The sequence below is a fragment of the Gastrolobium bilobum genome, unplaced genomic scaffold (genome assembly GCF_033153095.1).
Source record: "Gastrolobium bilobum isolate Gb01-03AN ecotype WA unplaced genomic scaffold, APGP_CSIRO_Gbil_v1 utg10898, whole genome shotgun sequence".
NCBI classification, from domain to species: domain Eukaryota; kingdom Viridiplantae; phylum Streptophyta; class Magnoliopsida; order Fabales; family Fabaceae; genus Gastrolobium; species Gastrolobium bilobum.
In genome coordinates this window covers 73985-94913 of record NW_026897461.1, presented here as the reverse complement: position 1 = coordinate 94913, position 20929 = coordinate 73985, and the positions used below count along the sequence as shown (strand labels likewise).

Here is a 20929-nt window from a genome sequence, read left to right as displayed (position 1 = left end):
AGATCGCCAGAAAAGTTATTATGATCTCAAGCATCGGCCTCTAGAGTTTGAGGAGGGAGATCACGTATTTTTAAAGCTGTCACCGGTTATGGGCGTTGGACGAGCCCTTGGAGTGAGGAAGCTGAGTCCGAGATTTATTAGACCATACCAGATTCTTCGTAGGGTAGGACCGGTTGCCTACCAGCTTGCCTTACCTCCTCAGTTATCCAATTTGCACAATGTATTCCATGTTTCTCAGCTGAGGAGATATGTAGCTGATTCTTCTCATGTGGTTCAACCTGATGATGTTGAAATTCGGGAGAATTTGAAAACTCCAGTTGGGCCACTGAAAATACTCGAAAGAGATGAGAAGAGGTTGAGGAATAAATCCATTCCTATGGTGAAAGTCCAATGGGAAGGAAGGACGCCTGAAGAGTCCACTTGGGAGCGGGAAGATGAGCTTCTCCGGCAATATCATGAGTTTAAGGACAGGTATGTTCTTGATTTTGCGAACAAAATCGCTAAAAGGTGGGGTGACTATAATAGCCCTAACCTAATTAATTAGTAAATTAAATGTGATTGAATAATTAAGCATGTAATAGTGAGTAAAATTACGTATAGGACCTAATTAAGTGAATTGGGGTCACTTTTGAGGTAAAAAGTGTACTCAGTGAAAATTAAGGGGTATAAATGGGTGTAGGCAAAAGTACCCAAAATATAAAAATAAAAGTGGAAATATTCCCAGAAAAATATTCTAGACATTTGGGTAAAGTTTGGTGGTGAATAGAGTTGAATAGAGTTCGAGGCTTTTTGACCCTTTTGCCCCTCATTAATTAATTAATAACCAATTTGCCCCTCCCCCAGAACTATCCACCATCCTGCCCTCATTTAATCGATCAAGTTGCGTTTGTAGTCGATTAAATTGACAAAATACAGGAAATATGAAACACGCAATTTAATCGACTACAAATTCAACTTAATCGATTAAAATTCGGGAAGATTTAATCGACTAAAATCATTATATAGTCGATTAAATTGCGCAGGATCAGTTTTTTTAAAAAAAACTCCATTTCGCAAAGGGGGTTATTTTGAAACCCTAATCGATTAAGAGCTCCCACCACACCATCTCTTCAACCTCCGACCGAATCCCCTCCCCTTGGCCGTCTGATAGCACCTCTTTTGTGAAACCAACATTGTAGGTAATGGTTTGCACCTCTTTTGTGTTTTAAGTGTTGTTTTTTTTCCCAGCATCACACTTATAATGGCTGCATCCTCCTCATGCCCATCCTCGTCTATTTCCCTCAGTGTTATCTGACTTAAGACACATGCAGGTGCAGATAAACCGACGACTCTTTCTTCTTGACTCATGTCTCTTTCATGCATAGGTGCAGATGAAGATTGACCACAGTCTATTTCAACATATATCTCAATAAAATTTTGAAATTTTCGGTCAACAATTGCATCTATGACACATTCCACATCTTCATCGTCACATATATCATTACCAATGTAGAATATAACATCCTTACCAACTATAGACTCTACCCTGGCGATCATCCGTTGAACGCATTGGCTACCTTGTAGCCCCAATTTTTGGTGAATTCTCCCCTTCAGCTCATTGTACGTAGTGCCCCGTTTGATTTTCAACATTTTCCTTTTTCCTTCAAATTGAACACCATTGGGGCCTTCATAATGATTTCCATCATAGTAGATCATTGTAACATACATGTTTGGACTTGAGCTCATATTTCACACGAATTTGGGAGTAGGGTTCGGATTTGGGGGCAACAAATGAGAAAGCAAGTGGAATGACAATGATTTGACAATATTCGGGCTTTAGAGATGGTGGGATCACAATATTCGGTCGGAGGTTGAAGAGATGGTGTGGTGGGAGCTTTTAATCGACTAGGGTTTCAAAATAACCCCCTTTGCGAAATAGTTTTTTTTTAAAAAAAAACTGATCCTGCGCAATTTAATTGACTAAATAATAATTTTAGTCGATTAAATCTCTCAGAAATTTAATCGATTAAGTTGAATTTGTAGTCGATTAAATTGCGTGTTTCATATTTCCTGTATTTTGTCAATTTAATCGACTACAAACGCAACTTGATTGATTAAATGGGGGCAAGATGGTGGATAGTTCTGGGGGAGGGGCAAATTGGTTATTAATTAATTAATGAGGAGCAAAAGGGTCAAAAAGCCTCGAAACCCGTGTCTCAAACTTTTTTTTTTAAATGATGGGCACATATATGTTGTCTATACAGGAAAATACAAAATTTCCATGTAACATTATAATCATAATCTATTATTTTTAAGTTAAATATTATTTTTAAGTTAAAGTTAAAAAAAATAAAAAATATGAGCAAAAATTGTTTAATAATGATATAAAATTGTTCTTAGAGTTTTGAAGTAAGAAAAATATTTTTATTTAATAAAGTAAATTATTTGATAAATCATAAAATTTATAAACAAAAATTTAAAATAAAGATATAATTAAAAAATAAATGTAACAACCCCAAAAAACTGATATACATATTAAAAAAAATCTATTGGGGACTTTTAATTTTTTTCTTCATTATAAAAAATATTTTTGTATTATAACAACTTTTGTAAAAGTTGGGGGTGTTAACAGGCCGAGCTGAGCCAAACTTTAATCTTAAAAAGCTAAGTCTGTATTCAAATGTCTCAGTCTGACCTAGTCTGTTACCTGTTATAAATATAATTATCCGCATGTGGTCTGATTTATTTACAAAAAATAAAAGTCTAGTTTACCTGTTAAAAAAAATTACCCAAACCAAATATACAATCAACAACATTAATAATTTCATAAAGATTCATAAATATGATATATATCCATATAGCATAATGAGGAATGTCATACCTGCAATCTATTTTCCTTTACAACCTTTTACAACCAGATCTTAACCGTTGATTTCCGTCAATCAACGGTTATCATTTATTGCGAATTAATAATTAATTAATAAATTTAAATTACGAAAATAATAACTGTTGATTGGCGGAAATTAACGGTTAAGATATATGGTTGAAAGAGATTGTAAAGGAAAATAGGTTGTAAGTATAATCATTCTCTAGCATAGTATATAACAAAATCATTCAGAATATCGTTTTAACTAACAAAATGGGATTAAATGAGTTGAGGAGAGAGAGAGCTATTATGAATAGTATAAAAAATTAAAAAAAAAATTAGTATACTAGGCCAGCCTCATAAGCTTTAAAGCCAACTTTTTGAATTGGAGCCTAGGGCCTTTTTATTATTTGAGATTTTATACAAGTTCAAGCCTAGTTCCAATAACTAATTTTAGACATATAAGGTCAGGCCTTCACAAGCCGGGCCAAAGACCCTTGATTCGTTTACCACCCCTAATAAAAAGATTCATTTTTTCCAAATTTATTTTAGACAACTTTGTATAATGTTCACCGAAACGACGTCGTTTTGGTATGGAGATCATGATGTATTTGTAATTTTAATTTATTTCAGTATTATAATAATCTTTATTACTTTAATTTTTAATTTTTTAACCCTAAAATAACATCGTTTCAGTGAATACTAGACAAAATTATTCAAAATAAAATTAAATATATATTTTTCCCTTTATGAAATTATATTTGACGCTCCCATATAGATAATAAAACATGTGAGGGTTTAGTGATATCAGCCTAGCATGTTACCTTCCAATTCCCATTACATGATGTGAAAGAAGTCGGTGTATAGTAACGGCGTAGGCTAATCCCGACCCTAACATAATTTTGTACTTTTTATATATCTTATTTTTTCCAAGGCTTTCCTAAATTGCAGTATTGGCACATATACAAAATTGTCGTTTAATTACACTAACACCCATTACCTAGTCCTAAAAATATAATATTTTTGGGCAGAGGGTCTAATTAACATGAGATTTTTTTCTTAACTTTAGGGATGAAATTATATTTAATATAATAAAATAAAATATTTTTTTTTCTAAACTTAAAGTTTTAATATATATTTTTAGATATTGAAAGATTTAGTGAAAGTTTTATGATAATAAAATAAAATAATTTATTTAAATTTTAAAATATGTTTAGAAACTAGAGAATGTTAGTACCATACAAGCATCCCCAAACACCCTCCCCCTTAACATTAATGTCAAACTTTAAAATTTGACACCAAATTCTAATACTTGATTTCCGCAAATCAACGATTATCATTTATTGGGAATTAATAATTAATTAATGAGTTTGATTCTTAAAAAATGATAACCGTTGATTGACGAAAATCAACGGTTAGGATTTGATGTCAAATTTTAAAGTTTGACACTAATGTCAAATGATCTTGCCCATATATATATATATTATAGTTTTATTTTTATATTGGTGGAGTCATATAAAACTATGTCATTTTATAGTATGAAAGCATCAAATATGGGGAAGTATAACTATACAAAAGTGGAAATAAATATAAAACATTAAGTATGAAAGGATCCTTAACGCTTCTTCATTATCCCATTGAGTCACATTACAAATCATTTCCCCCGCGCGCACGCATACACACACACACATATATATATATATGTATATAGGGTTTATCATTAAAAATACTTAATAGCACATGCAATGGAGCCGTAGACAGTCAAGTGAAATCCAATCCACAAAATCATTTGAACATAGAGGGGGAGGTCATAAGCGTCTATACCGTAAAATCGATTTTCGACAGAATGAAAAAGACATATATGGTAGAATCATAACTATAGAATACGACCCTAATCAAAATGCATACATTTGTCTCATACACTATGGGTATGGTGAGAAAAGATATATTTTACACCCCATATGGGCTATCATTGGAGATACCATTGTTTCTGGTACAGAAGTTCCTATAAAAATGGGAAATGCCCTACCTTTGAGTGCAATTTGAACTATTGATTCACGTAATTGGAAGTAACCAATTAGGTTTACGGCGAAACCTAGAAATCGATCACTGATCCAATTGGAGTACCTCTACAGGATAGACCTCAACAGAAAACTGAAGAGTAACGATAGCAAGTGATTGAGTTCAGTAGTTCTTCATATAAGACTATTGACTCTAGAGATATAGTAATATGGAGAAGACGAAATTGTTTCAAGCACCGACAGAACCAGAAGCGTCCCTTGTTTCAAACGGTAGAGGACAGGTTATTCACATTTCATTTGATGGTCAGAGGCGGATTAAAAGCTAAGCAGTGGTAATTCTAAGGATACCCCCGAGAAATATAGAGATGTCAAGTCATTTGAGATAACCTTATCTCCTGTTACATCAAAACTACGTCATTTTTTGTGTTAGAAAAACTAATTAAGATGTTTTAATAAAATTCATATAATAAATAAACAATGAATAATACCAAAATATCATACATTAATTCTCGTAACACCTCAAAACACCCTTCATTAATTCTCATAACATCCAAGATGATGTAGTTTTGAGGTGTTTGAAAACAAAGTTATCTGAATTGACTTGAGAAATATTTTTCTTATATATATATATATATATATATATATATATATATATATATATATATATATTATACTTTGTAATTTGCAAAGAAAAAGGAAAAACAAAAATAAGCCCATCATTAAGAAAGAAAAATGTTATACTTTTTTTAAAAAGTGAACATATTTGTTCCTAAGTTCTTATTAGGTGAGTAAATGTCATTCACCCCCATAATGCAAAATGTTTGAAGCAATGATAGCTATACATTTGTCAATTCCAAAACACACTGTTCAACACTGCAATGCACACACACAGTCTCAAAGATACAATTCTGGGCATGATAAAGGGATGCTTGAGGCCAAAATCAATAGAATCAATCTATGCCCTAATGATCAAGACTAATGCCAACCAAGATTGTTTCTTGATGAATCAATTTATAAGTGCATGCTCAAACTTTTCTTACATAGATATGGCAAGTTCAGCTTTTGCCCACATGGAAAATCCTAATGCTTTGGTTTATAATGCATTGATTAGAGGTTGTGTTCATTGCTGTTATTCAGACCAAGCATTGGTATATTATATGCAGATGCTGAGAAAAAACGTCATGCCTACTAGTTATTCATTTTCGTCTTTAATTAAGGCTTGCACTTTGTTGATGAATTCAGTTTTTGGCAAAGCTGTTCATGGCCATGTTTGGAAACATGGGTTTGATTCTCATGTGTTTGTTCAGACTACCTTGGTTGAGTTTTATTCGACTTTAGGTGATATGGGTGATTCAAGAAAGGTTTTTTATGATATGTCTGAAAGAGATGTTTTTGCTTGGACGACAATGATTTCGGCTCATGTTCGGAATGAGGATATGAATTCTGCAGGGATGTTGTTTGATATAATGCCTGAAAAAAATATTGCTACTTGGAATGCCATGATTGATGGATATACAAAATCAGGAAATGTTGAATCTGTTGAGTTTTTGTTTAATCAAATGCCTGCCAGAGATATTATTTCATGGACAACCATGATGACATGTTATTCTCGGAACAAAAGATATAGTAATGTGATTGCACTTTTTCATGACATGATCAACAAAGGAATAGTTCCTGATGAAGTGACTATGACAACTGTCATTTCAGCTTGTGCCCATCTTGGAGCGCTTGATTTGGGAAAGGAGGTACACCTTTATTTGATGCTAAATGGATTTGAACTTGATGTTTATATTGGGTCTTCACTTATTGATATGTATGCAAAATGTGGGAGCATAGATAGGTCCCTTTTGGTGTTCTACAAATTGCAAAATAAAAACCTGTTTTGTTGGAATTCTATGATTGATGGCCTTGCAACGCATGGCTATGCGGAAGAAGCGTTAAGGATGTTTGGTGAAATGGAGAGGAAAAGAATCCAACCAAATGCAGTTACATTCATTAGTATCCTAACTGCTTGCACCCATGCAGGATTTATAGAAGAGGGCCGTTGCAGGTTTATGAGTATGATCAAAGATTATTGTATTACTCCTCAAGTTGAACACTATGGATGCATGGTTGACCTATTGAGCAAAGGTGGCTTGCTTGAGGATGCTTTAGAGATGATCACAAGCATGAAATTCGAACCTAATTCTTTCATTTGGGGTGCCTTATTGAATGGGTGTAAGCTTCACAGAAACTTGGAAATAGCTCATATTGCAGTTCAGAATCTGATGGTTTTGGAGCCAGGGAACAGTGGGTATTACAATCTCCTTGTTAACATGTATGCTGAAATAAATAGGTGGAGTGAGGTTGCAAAGATCCGAACAACCATGAAGGATCTGGGTGTAGAAAAGAGATGTCCTGGGTCTAGCTGGGTTGAAATCAATAAGAAAATACATCTATTTGCAGCTTCTGATAAATACCACCCATCTTATGGTCAAGTTCACTTGTTGCTAGTTAAACTCGATGAGCAACTGAGGCTAGCAGGCTATGTCCCTGATTATTTTGAAATGATTTAGGCTCTTCAAGTTGGAGGGTCCTTAGAAGGAGGATAACTTTAGGAATGAAGGGTTGAAATTATAATGCAAATTATGCAATGCCATACAGTTGAAGAAAAACCTCGATATGTTCTTGCAAGGTATGCTCAAAAAATTTGATAGCCTCTTTTCTGCCCAATCAAATATTCGATGTGTTTTAACTGCTGAACCTGTAAGTTAAATTAGTTGTTTGGTCTATACATAAGGCTCAAGTAAAACTTTATTTTAATGCATTTGGAGCAATCTTAATGACAAAAGATTTGAGAATCTATTCTTCAACATTGTTTTTCAAAGCACGCCAGTTTTCTTGTTTTTATTTACTGCTTTTGTGTTTCTGAACTGGAATTTGAGAAGTGCTGTCTCTAGGCAGGTATTTTGGCTACTGAAAGAAACTGAGACAACTCCCAGCAATTTTATTGCTTAGTCGATATGCAGTCTTTGGCTTAGTAACACGAATGAGGAGTATTTGGCAGACCTCAAGGTTGGTGATGTCAAAGAATACTGAAGTAGTCTCTGGCCTGCGTAATTTAGTGAATCGAAGCCATAAAATTTCATTATGGGGACCTTTCTGTGCTATGCTAATAAATATTGCACAAGAGTGTTCATTCTATGGAGCTTGACTTAATCAATTGGACAACAAAACATCTTTCACAATAAGAAACTATAATGCTAAATTATTTAACCACAAAATTTAAGCATGATTAGGAAAATTATACTAGTGTCAATCTCATTATTTCCATGCTCAACATTAGTGAAAATAACACCTTTCAATTTTGGTTCATTAAGATAAAGACTAGCAACTTCTAAGAATCTCGGCCCCTTCAAATGGATCCCCATTCATCTCTACCCATATCCCATATTTTGGTCTCACCCTCATTATAGCTCATACTCCTCGAGAGGAGACGAAGACTTGTATGCACAAAAACTAAATCTTCAACTCTTATGATTTGAGCCTATTTCTTTTCAAGGAGTGGATAAGGAAATATGTGCTCCAATTTTTCTCACAATTAAGAGGAAGAGTATGGGTGTGAAAGGAGTTTCAAGGCAATGGATTGAAGTTTGGGGACTGTAGCACCATACATGACCCACCATTCCTTTGCTCTCAGATTCCATCTATCTTGCATGGAATCAAATTAGCTAAGCTTTTCTTAAGAACTTGAGAATTTAACAAACTTTGCTGTTGCCTCTAGCCTTTCCTTTAGATCCGGAAAGTAATTCCTTAGGCATTTGTTTCTCCCTATACCAATCTCGTTATCCTTATGTGGGGGAACTTGATTTGGAGCTTCCTCAAGCCATTGCCTACAATAGTACCTATCATACAAAGTGTGAAATATAAGCGTAAGTTAATTAGAACTTAAAAAGTACAACAAATTGGAAATTGCATGTTAATTAAATTTACTAGGACTAAGTGAATGAGCCAAGCAATGAAGTGGTGTGCAATTTTTAATCCATCTATCGATTTGGATGTTATATTCTACTTCTTAAAAGGATGAATGCTGATTCAATCCTTGCCCTCATGTTAGTATATATTAGTGATTTCACTTGCCTAATCATAGAATCCCATTTCTCATAAACCAAATGAAGATTTAACTTGTTTGTATCACAAGAACAAAGCATGTCATAGATGGGCTTTGTCAAGCTTATTACATAATCAACCTGATCCGGTCAAAGGTAATTTAGAAATTTTTCTTTCATAAAGCCAACCTTTTGAACATCATCTTCTATAGTGAGAGCATTGGTCACCAATGACAATTAGGGATGTTCATGGGTCAGGTCGGGTCAGGTTTTTGTGCCGACCCGACCCAACTTGGTTTTTATAGATCAAGTATTTTGACCCGACCCGTTTTAAATTGATCCAAGTCAGGTCTGACTTGGTTTGAAGTTTTTTGAACTAGTTCAAAACTGGATCGGATCTGACCTGACTTGATTTTTAAAGTGGGTCTGACTTGGTTTCAAAACCTGTTTTTAATTTGATTTTTTTTATAGTTATTGATTTAATTTTTAAACTCATGTAATTTATTTATTTATCCATATGCTCTTTTACAAATGCTGCACTGCATATTGGTCTTGTCACATTTAACTCAATCAACTTTGACGAGTTATCCATATCACAAATTTAGATTTGAATAAGTTATTATTCTCTTTTCATTGTATCCCAAAAGAAAAAAAAAAATTCTATTTCATTGGAAGTATGACAATTTAGTGTTCTCCGTCACATTGGGAAACAATAATGAACATGTTTCATAAAATACATTCCAAGACAACTACAAATGCTAAGATGCTTTGTTTAATTTACATAGAGGGAAAGAGAGAAAGAAATATTGTAGATCACGGAACATTAGCTTGTGACCTTATGGTTTGTGAGAGTCAAAGATAACAGTTTAACTAGCATTGTGTGGGGTTTCTGGTGCATCTAGAGGCTACAAAGTGAGAATGTAGTTGGAAGCTCAATTTCCATCTTTTGGACTTCTTTATTCCTGTGTGTCTTGAAATACATTAGAAACAAGAACGACATAGAAGGATTCAAGACTCTCATGCTACAATTCAGTAACTTCACCCTCTCTACAATTGCCTACCCACAGGTACAGAGTTGTGCTCTTACGTGATGGCAGAACTCTACAGCAATCTCTCCTTGGTGACTGCAAAATAAGTTTATGATTATTAGAGAAGTCTACTATATGGAAGGTTTTTTTGTTGTGTGTGTGTATACATAAAATACAGTGTTTTTCAAAAATAAAATACAATTTAAACAGGAACTGAGATTGTGATTTTTTGTTTTCTTTTTATTCACATAATGTGTATGGGTCAAGTTTTGGGTCAATGGGTCAATTATTAAATAAGTCAGGTCTAAAACTGACCCAAATAAAAGCGAGTCAGTATTTAAATCCAGTTCAAAAAAATAGGTATTTATGAGTCAGGTCAAGGTCACATCAAGAGTAGGTAAGTGAACCAGTTTTCTTGCACACCCCTAATGACAATAGATCGGAGACCATGCTTAATGGTTCTGTACCTTTTAAACATAACAATGGTTGAGGCAAATCTATTCTTAGCAATAGCAAGAAGCATCAAAAGCACAAATTGATTCAACATCTCTTAATATGTACATTACACATATAAAGAATCAATTCAACCCAAAACCTTAAGGTGTTGGATGAGGGCCTTTTTAGTTATTTATATTATTCTCTAACACCCCTCTCACGCAAGAGCTCTTTGGGCTTGAAACGTGGATATTGCACAAGGCCAATTTCTGGTTTACCTTGTGTTTATTTAATTCCACTAGAAAGTGGGTGGAGGTGAGGAACGGACTCATGACTTTGTGGTCACTGAAGCTTTGATACCATGTTGAGAAATGTGAAATAAAGGGTTTTAGAATTGATACATTTGATTTACACTAATAGGGAGTATTTATACAAGAGTAATAAGAAAAAAAATGACTCAACAATGATTCATCAACCCTATCCTATCTATAGAAGCAAATTCAAAATTCAAATTCCTATTAAAGGAAAAAATCAATCACTAACTAATAGGAAATAAAAGCGGAAAGATTTTCTACACTCCCCCTCAAGTTGGGAGATATATATTGATCATTCTCAACTTGCCAATCAGATCTTCAAATGATGGTCTATGCAGACTTTTGGTGAGGATATTTGCAGTTTGTTCTTTGGTAGGGATGTATCATGTATGTCATACACACACTTCCATCATCTAATTTTTCTTTGATAAAGTGACGATCGACTTCAACATGCTTCGTTCAGTCGTGATGAACTAGATTCTGAGCAATGCTTACAACTGCCTTATTATCACAATACAGCCTCATGGGTAGAGAATAACTGATCTTCAATTCTACAAGAAGTCTTCTTAGTCAAATTCCTTCACAGACTCCATGAGCGAGTGCTCTAAATTCTGCTTCGGCACTACTCCTTGCAACAACAGTTTTCTTTTTTACTTCTCCATGTTACTAGGTTACCCCGTACATAGATGCAATATCCTGAATATATTTTCTATCAACAGCAGAACCTGCCCAATCAGCGTCAGTGTAGATTTCAACCGTCCCGTTGTATCCCTTGTTAAAGAAGAGTCCCTACCAGGTGTATTTTTGATATACATCAAGACCTGTAGACTGCCTCAAGATGTTTCTCCTTTGGTGAGTGCATAAATTGGCTGATCATACTTACAAGGAAAGCGATGTCAGGTTGGGTATGAGACAAATGGATCAGTTTACCAACCAATCACTGATATTGTTCCTTATCCACTTACTTCCTATCTTCGATCCTTAACTTAATGTTAGGTTCTATAGGGGTGTCAGCTGGTTTGCATCCTAGCATACATGTTTCTTGAAGCAAGTCTATGATGTATTTTTTTTCTGGGAGATAATGATCCTAGTCTTACTTCGTGCCACTTCCATGCTAAGTGTAATATCCCAAGGGCTGACAAGGGCATGGAGTGATTGCCGGTGCAAAAAAAGACACAGACAATGAGCGGCTCATGCAAAATCTTGCAACTGTGGAGGTATATGAATGAATCGAATCAACACCCAAATGAGATGGATTTCAGAGACTGTGCTGATGTGGGATGGTACAGTTGGAGATAACTTATAAGAATTAATTGATACTACATATACTAACAAAATACATCTACTTTTCGGTAGCTGTGAACAGAAGAACTCCATAGTTAAGCGTGCTTGACTTGGAGCAATTCTGATATGAGTGACCTCTTGGAAAGTTTTCCTAGGAAGTGTGTAAGTGAGGACAAAGCATGTTAAAAAGTTTCATGTTAGTTTGTGGGGACATTCATTGATCCTTGCAAGTTGTCGGGCGTAACAAGTGATATCAAAGCAGAGTCTCAGCCCAGTACCGGGTGGTTCGAGGATGAACCAGGCAAAAGTTGGTTCCCATGGGCTGGAAAGGGCAAGGAGTGATCGCTGGTACAAAAGGAGGCACAAACAATGAGCGGCTCATGCCAAATCTTGCAGCTGAGGGTACATGAATGAACCGAATCAATACCCGAAAGAGAGGCATTTCAGAGACTATACTAGTATGAAACGGTACAGTTGGGGATAACTTATAAGAATTAATTGGTACTACCTATACTAACAAGATGCATTTACTTTTCGCTAGCTTAGAATGAAAGAACTCCATAGTTAAGCATGCTTGACTTGAAACAATTCTGGGATGGGTGACCACTTGGGAAGTTTTCCTAAGAAGTGTGTGAGTGAAAACAAAACACGCTGAAAAGTCTCGTGTTAGTTTGTGGGGACAATAATTGATCCTTGTAAGTTGTCGGGCGTAACACCAAGAAAGACTTAAGGGCTCCAAGGTCTTTCAATTTGAATTGATTTGCTAGATATTTTTTAAAAGAATCTAGTTCTTCATGATCGTCACATGTAATAATCATGTCCTCCATATAAACTATAAGAATAACAACCTTACCATCGTTAGAGTGCTTATGGAAGAGGGTATGATCAGTTTGTGCCTGTAGGAATCCCTTCCCCTTGACTACTTGAGTGAACTTTTCAAACCATTCTCTAGGAGATTGTTTGAGTCCTTAGATAGACTCCTTCAACTTGCATATTGAACCGTCTCCATTTTCAAAATCAGGTGGTGGATCCATATAAACTTCTTCACGTAAATCACCATTCAAGAATGCATTCTTTACATTTCTAATTGTTGCAAAGGCTAATCAAGGTTGGCAGCAAGTGATAGTAGAACTCTGATAGTATTAAGCTTGCCAACAAGGGAAAATGTCTCCTGAAAATCTATCCCAAGAGCCTGAAAGAATAATTTCAACAAAAAATCTTAAGGTGTTGGGTGAGAGCCTCTTTAATGGTTTATATTATTCTCTAACACACTCCTCACGCAAGAGCCTAGTGGTAAGGATCGAACTCATGACCTTGTGGTCACAAAAACTCTGATACAATGTAAAGAACCATTTCAACCCAAAACCTTAAGGTGTTTGTTAGAGAATAATATAAACCATTAAAAAAGCCTTCGTCGAACATCTTAAGGTTTTGGGTTGAATTGGTTATTTACATGGTATCAAGAGTTGTATGGTCTTGAAAGAACCCAGGCATCATCAATCCAGCGTCACATCACTAGAAAACTCAAGGTCCAACCATTGTCAAGGTTGTTTAGCCTTCCTACAAAGCCCCAACAGCAAAGTAAAGTTGCCAGTCACTGTAGAAGGTCAAATTTCAGCCTTGCATAGCTGTTAGCCACCGTCAACAACCGTAGAAAAAAAAATACAGAGACTTTTCTGCCAAAACAGGTACCATCAAAATCAGAAGAAGCCGATCTACAGAGTCCCAAGAAGGCCTACCGGTGTCTGATGTCAAACGAGCCCACACGCGCCAAAGACAACTTCGAGAGTGAGCTCCATGGGCGCCTAGCTTCCGGCGTGTGACAGCCACGCGCCTCATTGCAGGTCCCAGTTCCGGTTCGGATCGGTCTCGTTCGACTCGCTTTCTTTTCTTCTCTTTGTTCCAAGGGTCAAATCTGTGATTGGAGACATTTTTTGTGGGTATTCCTTGGTCTTCTCTAATGGCTTCCTCCATCGGATCTATCGCTGCGTCTTCAGCTTCTAACTTGCAGGCATATGGTGAAAATTAGTCCCTTCACAAGTTGAATGGAAATAACTTCGTCCAATGGCCTCAATCTAGTTTGGCATCTAGCAATATGGCTAAACAAGGTACTGCATTTCATATTAATGGTAGCACTCGTTGGATACTTGACTTTGGGGCCTCGGATCACATGACAGATAATCCAACATTGTTCTATTCCTATAATCCATGCTATGGGAATTATCGGGTCAAAATAGCGGATGAAAGTTTTTCCCAGGTTGCAGGGAAAAGGGTCAATTAAACTCTTTGAGAAAATTGTGTTAAATTATGTCCTACATGTTCCTAATTTAGCATGTAACCTCATTTCTATTAGTAAACTGACAACAGAACTTAGTTGTGTTGCAAAATTTTCTATGCATGATTGTGTTTTTCACGAACATGAATCAGAGAGTATAATTGGCAGTGCTAAAGAAAAAGAAGAACTCTACATTTTGAAGGGATATGATCATGTGGAGAATCAAGCTACTTTTGTCGAAAATAATCCTTTCTTTGTTTCCAATTGTAGTGATGATGTAATGTTGTGGCACCATAAGTTAGGGCACCCAACTTTCAATTACCTTAAAAAATTGTTAACAAACCTCTTTATCCATAAAAAATCCACTGACTTTTCTTGTAACATCTGTCAGTTAGCAAAACACTCTGCCATATCCTACCCTATTAGGAATTATAAAGATTTTCTACAACGTATGGTGTCCAAAAAAATGTGAGGATGGATAGATTCAAACAATTGAACTAGCAGCCTTGCAAACAAACACATTATCAGTAGAAATATGGATTCAAACTTGTAGTTCCAGTACATAAAGGAAAATGCACGGGCTTTGCTTTTTGATGAGCTTATTTATTTAGTTGTGTCATATCGACAAAATACTTGTGACTTCACTCTAAAGTAAGAAAACTTCTAAAGTGCCTATTTGGATGGCCTTTTGAAAAAATAACTTTTTATTGGCTGCTTTTTTAAAAAGTACTTTTTTTAAAAGTCAAAATTATTTTGTGTTTGAATGTAATATTTAAAAAGTGTTTTTAAATAAAAAACTCATTTGAATGTTAAAATAAAAAAACAACTATAAAACAAGGTAATAAGATGTTTTATTGAGCCCTTTTTTATTAAACGGATTATCCATTTTGCGATAATCCTATGAATTAAGAAAACAGCTCCACAATATCCGTTCTTTCAGTAAATTTTGACGTTCATCTCTTCACTATTCATATAGTCATTTCATTAAAACATATTTCTTTGTTCTTTTCACAATTTCAAGAAAAGTTTAAGGGTTTTTGCTGAATCTCACTCTGATTCAAATCCCAGACAACAAGAACAAAGGTGGAATGGAGCTGCTAGCTTTTTCTTGAACTGAATCACTTTTGTGCACGCGTGTGTGTGTGAGAGAGAGACCCACATAGATAGATAGAATCTAGAGAGAGAAAGAGGAAGCGGAGGTGAGCCAAGTTACTATTTTTGGTGAAGATGACGAAAGTGACACTGTACATATATGACTTAACCAATGGGTCCGAGAAGACAATGAAAACCCCACGTCGAAACCAATCAGTTCCGAGAAGACAATGTTAACTTTTGGCTTCTCCTTTTAGAAAAAAGCTAGAAATTTTAGCTTTTTAGAAAAGCAGGATTTTAATATTTTTCTTAATTTTTAAGTCAACATCCAAACATCAAACAAATTATAGAAGTGTTTTGTTTTTTGTTTTAAAAAAAAACAGCTTTTGGATGAGAAAAAACCCATCCAAACAGCCTCTAAATTCTATTACAATAGCTGCATTCCCTCCTCTGCTCCCTCTTTCTTATTTTGCAATTCAGACGCTTAGGTCCAGAGCTAACTTTTTTTCATAATGCCACATTTCAGGTCCCGCTGTTAACAAAAATGGATCCCTTTTTTAGTTGTCTAGTGTTAGAGGAGGTATATTCTTACTACTAAAATTTTCTACTACCAACTCACTACCTATCTCATCACCATTGGATTTACATTTTCTCTTTTTTGAAAATCTTTTTAGTATTCTCTCTTTGATTAAATGGTGATTAGATAGATAGTAAGTTAGTAGTAAAAAATTTTGGTAGTAAAAATATTCTCCCGCTAAAGGCATGTCGTCTAGACCTGCTTTGAAAAAAAAGTATATTCTGGACACACTAATCGATTTTCTTGTTGCATTTGATGCATATTGAACTGGACAAATACAGTACATTACTCGTGGTTGAGTCAATAAATAATGTTTCGCATTGTTAAGGGTTTTTGATAACCAATGCCTTGAGCTAAATATTTTGTATTATCTTGCATTGTTTTGTTATATATTTTTTAACCCAATTTAATGACTAATAAAAAATTAGAGATTTATGTTGTAACTTGAATTGTTTTTTTATTTACTTCTTGTACGATTTGAAAAATAAACTAAAGTGAATTTTTTTCATTATATTGTCCCTTGTATTATAATAAATCAAATCATGTTGTATAATTTTCAAATATTTTAAATAAAAAACAGAGCATCATAATCAGGGAACGGTGACTATTTTGCAACTGTTGACAACAAAAATTACCAGACTGCCACGCAAACAGTAAATTTTGCCAAAATGTCACTTGACATATTTCGCTACACTGTGTAGCGAAATATGTGTGCAAATAATTCGCTACACAGTGTAGTGAAATATGCCACATCAGAATGCTCAGAACCAAAAATGTCATGTGTCAAAATTGGAGAAATTCACTACACTATGTAGCGAATTTCTCCAATTTTGACACATGACATTTTTGGTTCTGATGTGGCATATTTCGCTACAATGTGTAGCGAATTATTTGCACACATATTTCGCTACACAATATAGCGAAATATGTCACGTGACATTTTGGCAAAATTTATTATTAGCATAACAGTTTGGTAAATTTTTTTGCCAACAGTGACACTTTGATCACTGTTCCCATAATCAGCAAGTGGTCTTCTTCCCACTGACTACGACATAAATGTATGCAACAAGTGCTTTCATCTTTCAAAAATAATCTTCGAATTTTATTTATTTACTTATTTATTTATTTTTATCGGTTTCACCCTCGGATTATTTGTTCTATGTAAAGTAGAGCTTTTTAATTTGAATTATTTTCGATTAACTTTCTAGTAGTTCTCAAGTTATGAGAACATGCGTATACCATATCAGTGTTTAAGGGGGCGTTTGGTTGAGGAGAAAATTTTTGAATACTAAAAAAATGTAATTACTAAAAAAATGGTTGGAAAGTGAGTTTGGTAAGAAAATGTAAAAAAAGTTGTTTGGTTGGAAGAAATTTTATCGGGAAAATTTGGTAAATATTATAAAGTCTATGTTTAGTTTGAGTTAAAATATTGATGGGAAAATGAGTTACAATTACTAAAATACCCTTTTTTTTAAAATTTGAATGTAAATTACTTTAAAGTAACAGTGCCAGTTGAATATTTGTGTAAAGTTTGAACATGTGTTAAAATATTTACCCAGCTAAATACAAAATACTACCTCTAAATTGTCTTTCTCAATAGTGTGGCTTCAATTTTAACAAGCAATTATAAAAAGCTATGCAAATAGTAAAGATGGGAAAATATTTCAAATCTTTCTACCAAATATAGACTACATACTTTGCGAAAGCCAACTGCACGGGGAAATATTTAAAAAGCTTAAACCAAACACCTCTTAAGGCATAGCGTGTTTTAACAAAAATTTTTAAGCCATTTAAAAATTCTACTGCAAACTAAATGCAAGCCGTCTTAGCTCAGCTGGTAGAGCGCGTGGCTTTTAACCACGTGGTCGTGGGTTCGATTCCCACAGACGGCGTAGTTGACTTGCTTCTTTTTTTTCTTTCTCTTTTTCTATATAAGTTTGTGTAAGACACTGAAATAAAATAAGGTTCACTTGGTCCTCTACGGCATAGAGAATAGAGATCCTATGTTGTCAATATTCTGTTTCTGGCAAATACTTACACATACTTATCTTTAAGTCTTTAACTAACATTAATCTATTATCATTTATATAATTTTTTTTCTAAATAATTTGTTATTTATACCTATTTTGATTATATTTCTATCATGAATTATGGTTTATTTATTGTTAATACTTAATAGAACTATTTAAAAAATGTTTATTTTTTTATATGAATTTATTTATTTGTTTTTATAAAGTGTGTTTAGCTAAAAACTAATTCAATCAAAAACATTCCAAACTAATTGAGATGAGTTTGAATCGGTTTGATTTCTCAATCAAAACCAAAACAATTCAATCCATGAATACTTCTAATTTTCTCAATGTCCCTTATACCCCCCGCCCCGCCCCCCCCCCCCCCCCCCCCCCCCCTCCCGACTGCTGGTATTAAATTAGAAATAAAAATGGTATAAAAAATTAGATCCTTTTTGCTTTAACAAAAATTGTTTAAGGCATATCATGTTTTTTTTTTTTTTTTTGTCAAATATTTAGTTAATAATACTTTAAAAAGTTTATGACATCCGTTTTGTATTGCAAGCGGTTGTATAAAATTTGGAAAGTCTACATCAATTAGTTTTACAATAGTAGGTGTGGACGTGTGGTGACCTCAAGCAACGAAGTTGCTGGATGATAGTTTTTTATTTTTATTTTTTTTCAACCTATTCATTGATTATCGTTTCGAACACTATCAAATTTATATAAAGGGCCGCTCTCCTGAGATCATTTTTTCTATTCAGGCAACTCGAATTTGAAAGCTTTGGTTAAGTGGAACAAAATTCTTACCAATTGAAGCAATGGTTATGCTCACTAGTAATATGAAGATTGATAACCATTGAAGTAGCAAGAAGAAAAATGTATTAAAGCAACATAATAATATCCACTCAATGAACGGATCAATGTAGTAAAGCAACAGAGGTACGGAGTAATGCCACTACACTAGTAGAACAAATAAAAGTACAATAGTTCTGGTAATTTTCTCAAGTTATATAGAACTTGTAGGAGGCGTTTGGTACGCGGGATTCTTCAAGAATTTCGGTAAATTGAATTTTTTTAAATTTTAAATTTACGGATATTATCATAAACTGAATGTAAAATTCATATTTTTAAAAATTGAGATTCTCGGTTAAAAAAAAATTTCTCTTGTACCAAACGTCCCCCTAGTTCAACTTTCAAGTTAAACGACCGCAACGGGCTATGCAGCGGTATACAACTTCACAATTGCAGACAGATGGAGCTACACAGTCAGACTAACACCATCCTGTCCAAATAACCACAATGTCAGGACAATTATGCAGCAAATCACAATATCCACTCGAGGAAGGTGTAAATGGACCAGACAGCCTACCAAGGACACAGAGTCTGCTCTGCCTTAGGACTGACCTGCTCTAATTTTTAAATAGAGCAGGTTTAAACTTTTAAAAAAATCCATTTAAAAATTATGATATAGACCCATTTTAAAATGCCTGGTCTAAAAACTTGCAAACTATCCTTTTAATTTTTTTAATAATATAATATTTGTTCACTTAAAGACATATTTTGAAACCATGGTTTATAACACTAATTTTCAAAGTAATAGATTGATGTTATTTTAACAAATAATAAATATTTATTTAAAATTTAAAAATAATATTAAATTAAATTAGTAAAGAAAGTGCAAATTATATGTATATATACATATATGAAATTTTCATGCGATCTTCAAAAACATTATTTCATGCGTTGTTAATGAAAATATTATTTCATGTGAATTTTGTGAATAAGAAATTTTATATTTTATATTTTAGTTTGATTTGGACTTATAAACTTGTAGTTTGCAACTTGATAAGCCGTGTTATGTTTTTTTAGTTTTTTATAATAAGTCAGGCCAGATCTATAAATCAAACATTTAATAGGATAGTATAGGTTCTAAATATTTTACATAAACTTAGACTATCAAAGCTAAAACCTAGTCTAATTTCACCCATTTACAATGCTAGGAATAACAATATTTATGTACTTGAATATACAACAAAAGAGAATTTTTACACTACAAATTTATAATTGAAACAGTGTATGGTTCGACCAACCAATAAGTACAAATCAGGTTCAGTATGAACCAAGAAATGTCTTCAAAGTAAACTTCCAAACTTTACTAAAGAACTAACTAAACTGTACCAATTCACAATATTACAAAATACACCAAAGTCAAGGCCATATTATGGCAGCAAGAAATATTTTATCAAATAAGCCTTTTTGGAATAAATATTCTGCTGCTTGTGAACCTTCGGGTACTGCCTTATTTAACGTTTGTTCAATTACTCTTTTACCCGCAAATGCAATGTAAGCGTTTGGTTCGGCAATAATGATATCCCCCAACATGCCAAAACAAGAAGGAAACGAAGATCAACCAAATATGGATCAATTTAACAGGATATTGCAGAATTACAATCCAGTATTAAACTTTAAGCACAGTATTGATCTAAGTTCAATAAATGATAAATATATCAAGAATCAAAACAATATCAGAATAACCAAAGCAATATTAAAAAGGATTTGATTTCAAATATAAAGTCAAACAGAGACCTTCACAAATCAGTTCAGCAAAAGTCCTTTACGAATGAGTTTAAACCACATTTCAACCATCAATTTTGCATTACTGCCACAGATTTACAAAGGAAGCAGTAAAAGATTAAAGATAGTGACAATTGACATGGCAATTTAACGAATTCACCCCTAATCTGGGCTACGTCTTGTACAAAGACCAACTAGGCTATTTAGGATTGGTTCCACTAATCTTTCAAAATCTTTACACACGAGTTCAAAAACAGTTAATGTATACAGGCTTGGAGCAACCAACAACTAGCCTCCAAGCCAGTGCTGCTATTTTCTGAGTGTTAAGCGCTATAAATAACTACTTTCTGGTGTAGCAGTTAGAAGCTTCCCGCCTTTTATCCC

At 34.0% G+C, this 20929-nt stretch overlaps 1 protein-coding gene and 1 non-coding gene across 2 annotated transcripts; both read left to right on the top strand.

The window, feature by feature from the left end:
• Window positions 1–5780: 5780 nt before the first annotated feature.
• Window positions 5781–7421, top strand: LOC133307098 (pentatricopeptide repeat-containing protein At1g06143). Its single transcript, XM_061507521.1, has one exon. The coding sequence runs from the start codon at window positions 5781–5783 to the stop codon at window positions 7419–7421; it is 1641 nt and encodes a 546-aa protein (XP_061363505.1).
• A 10357-nt stretch (window positions 7422–17778) lies between these two features.
• TRNAK-UUU (transfer RNA lysine (anticodon UUU)) lies at window positions 17779–17851 on the top strand. The gene has a single exon. It is a non-coding gene; the product is annotated as a tRNA-Lys (tRNA).
• The last annotated feature ends 3078 nt before the right edge of the window (window positions 17852–20929 follow it).

Excerpts from the sequence above, each read along its gene's own strand:
- LOC133307098 (XM_061507521.1), top strand. The coding sequence starts at position 5,781 with ATGATAAAGGGATGCTTGAGGCCAAAATCAATAGAATCAATCTATGCC.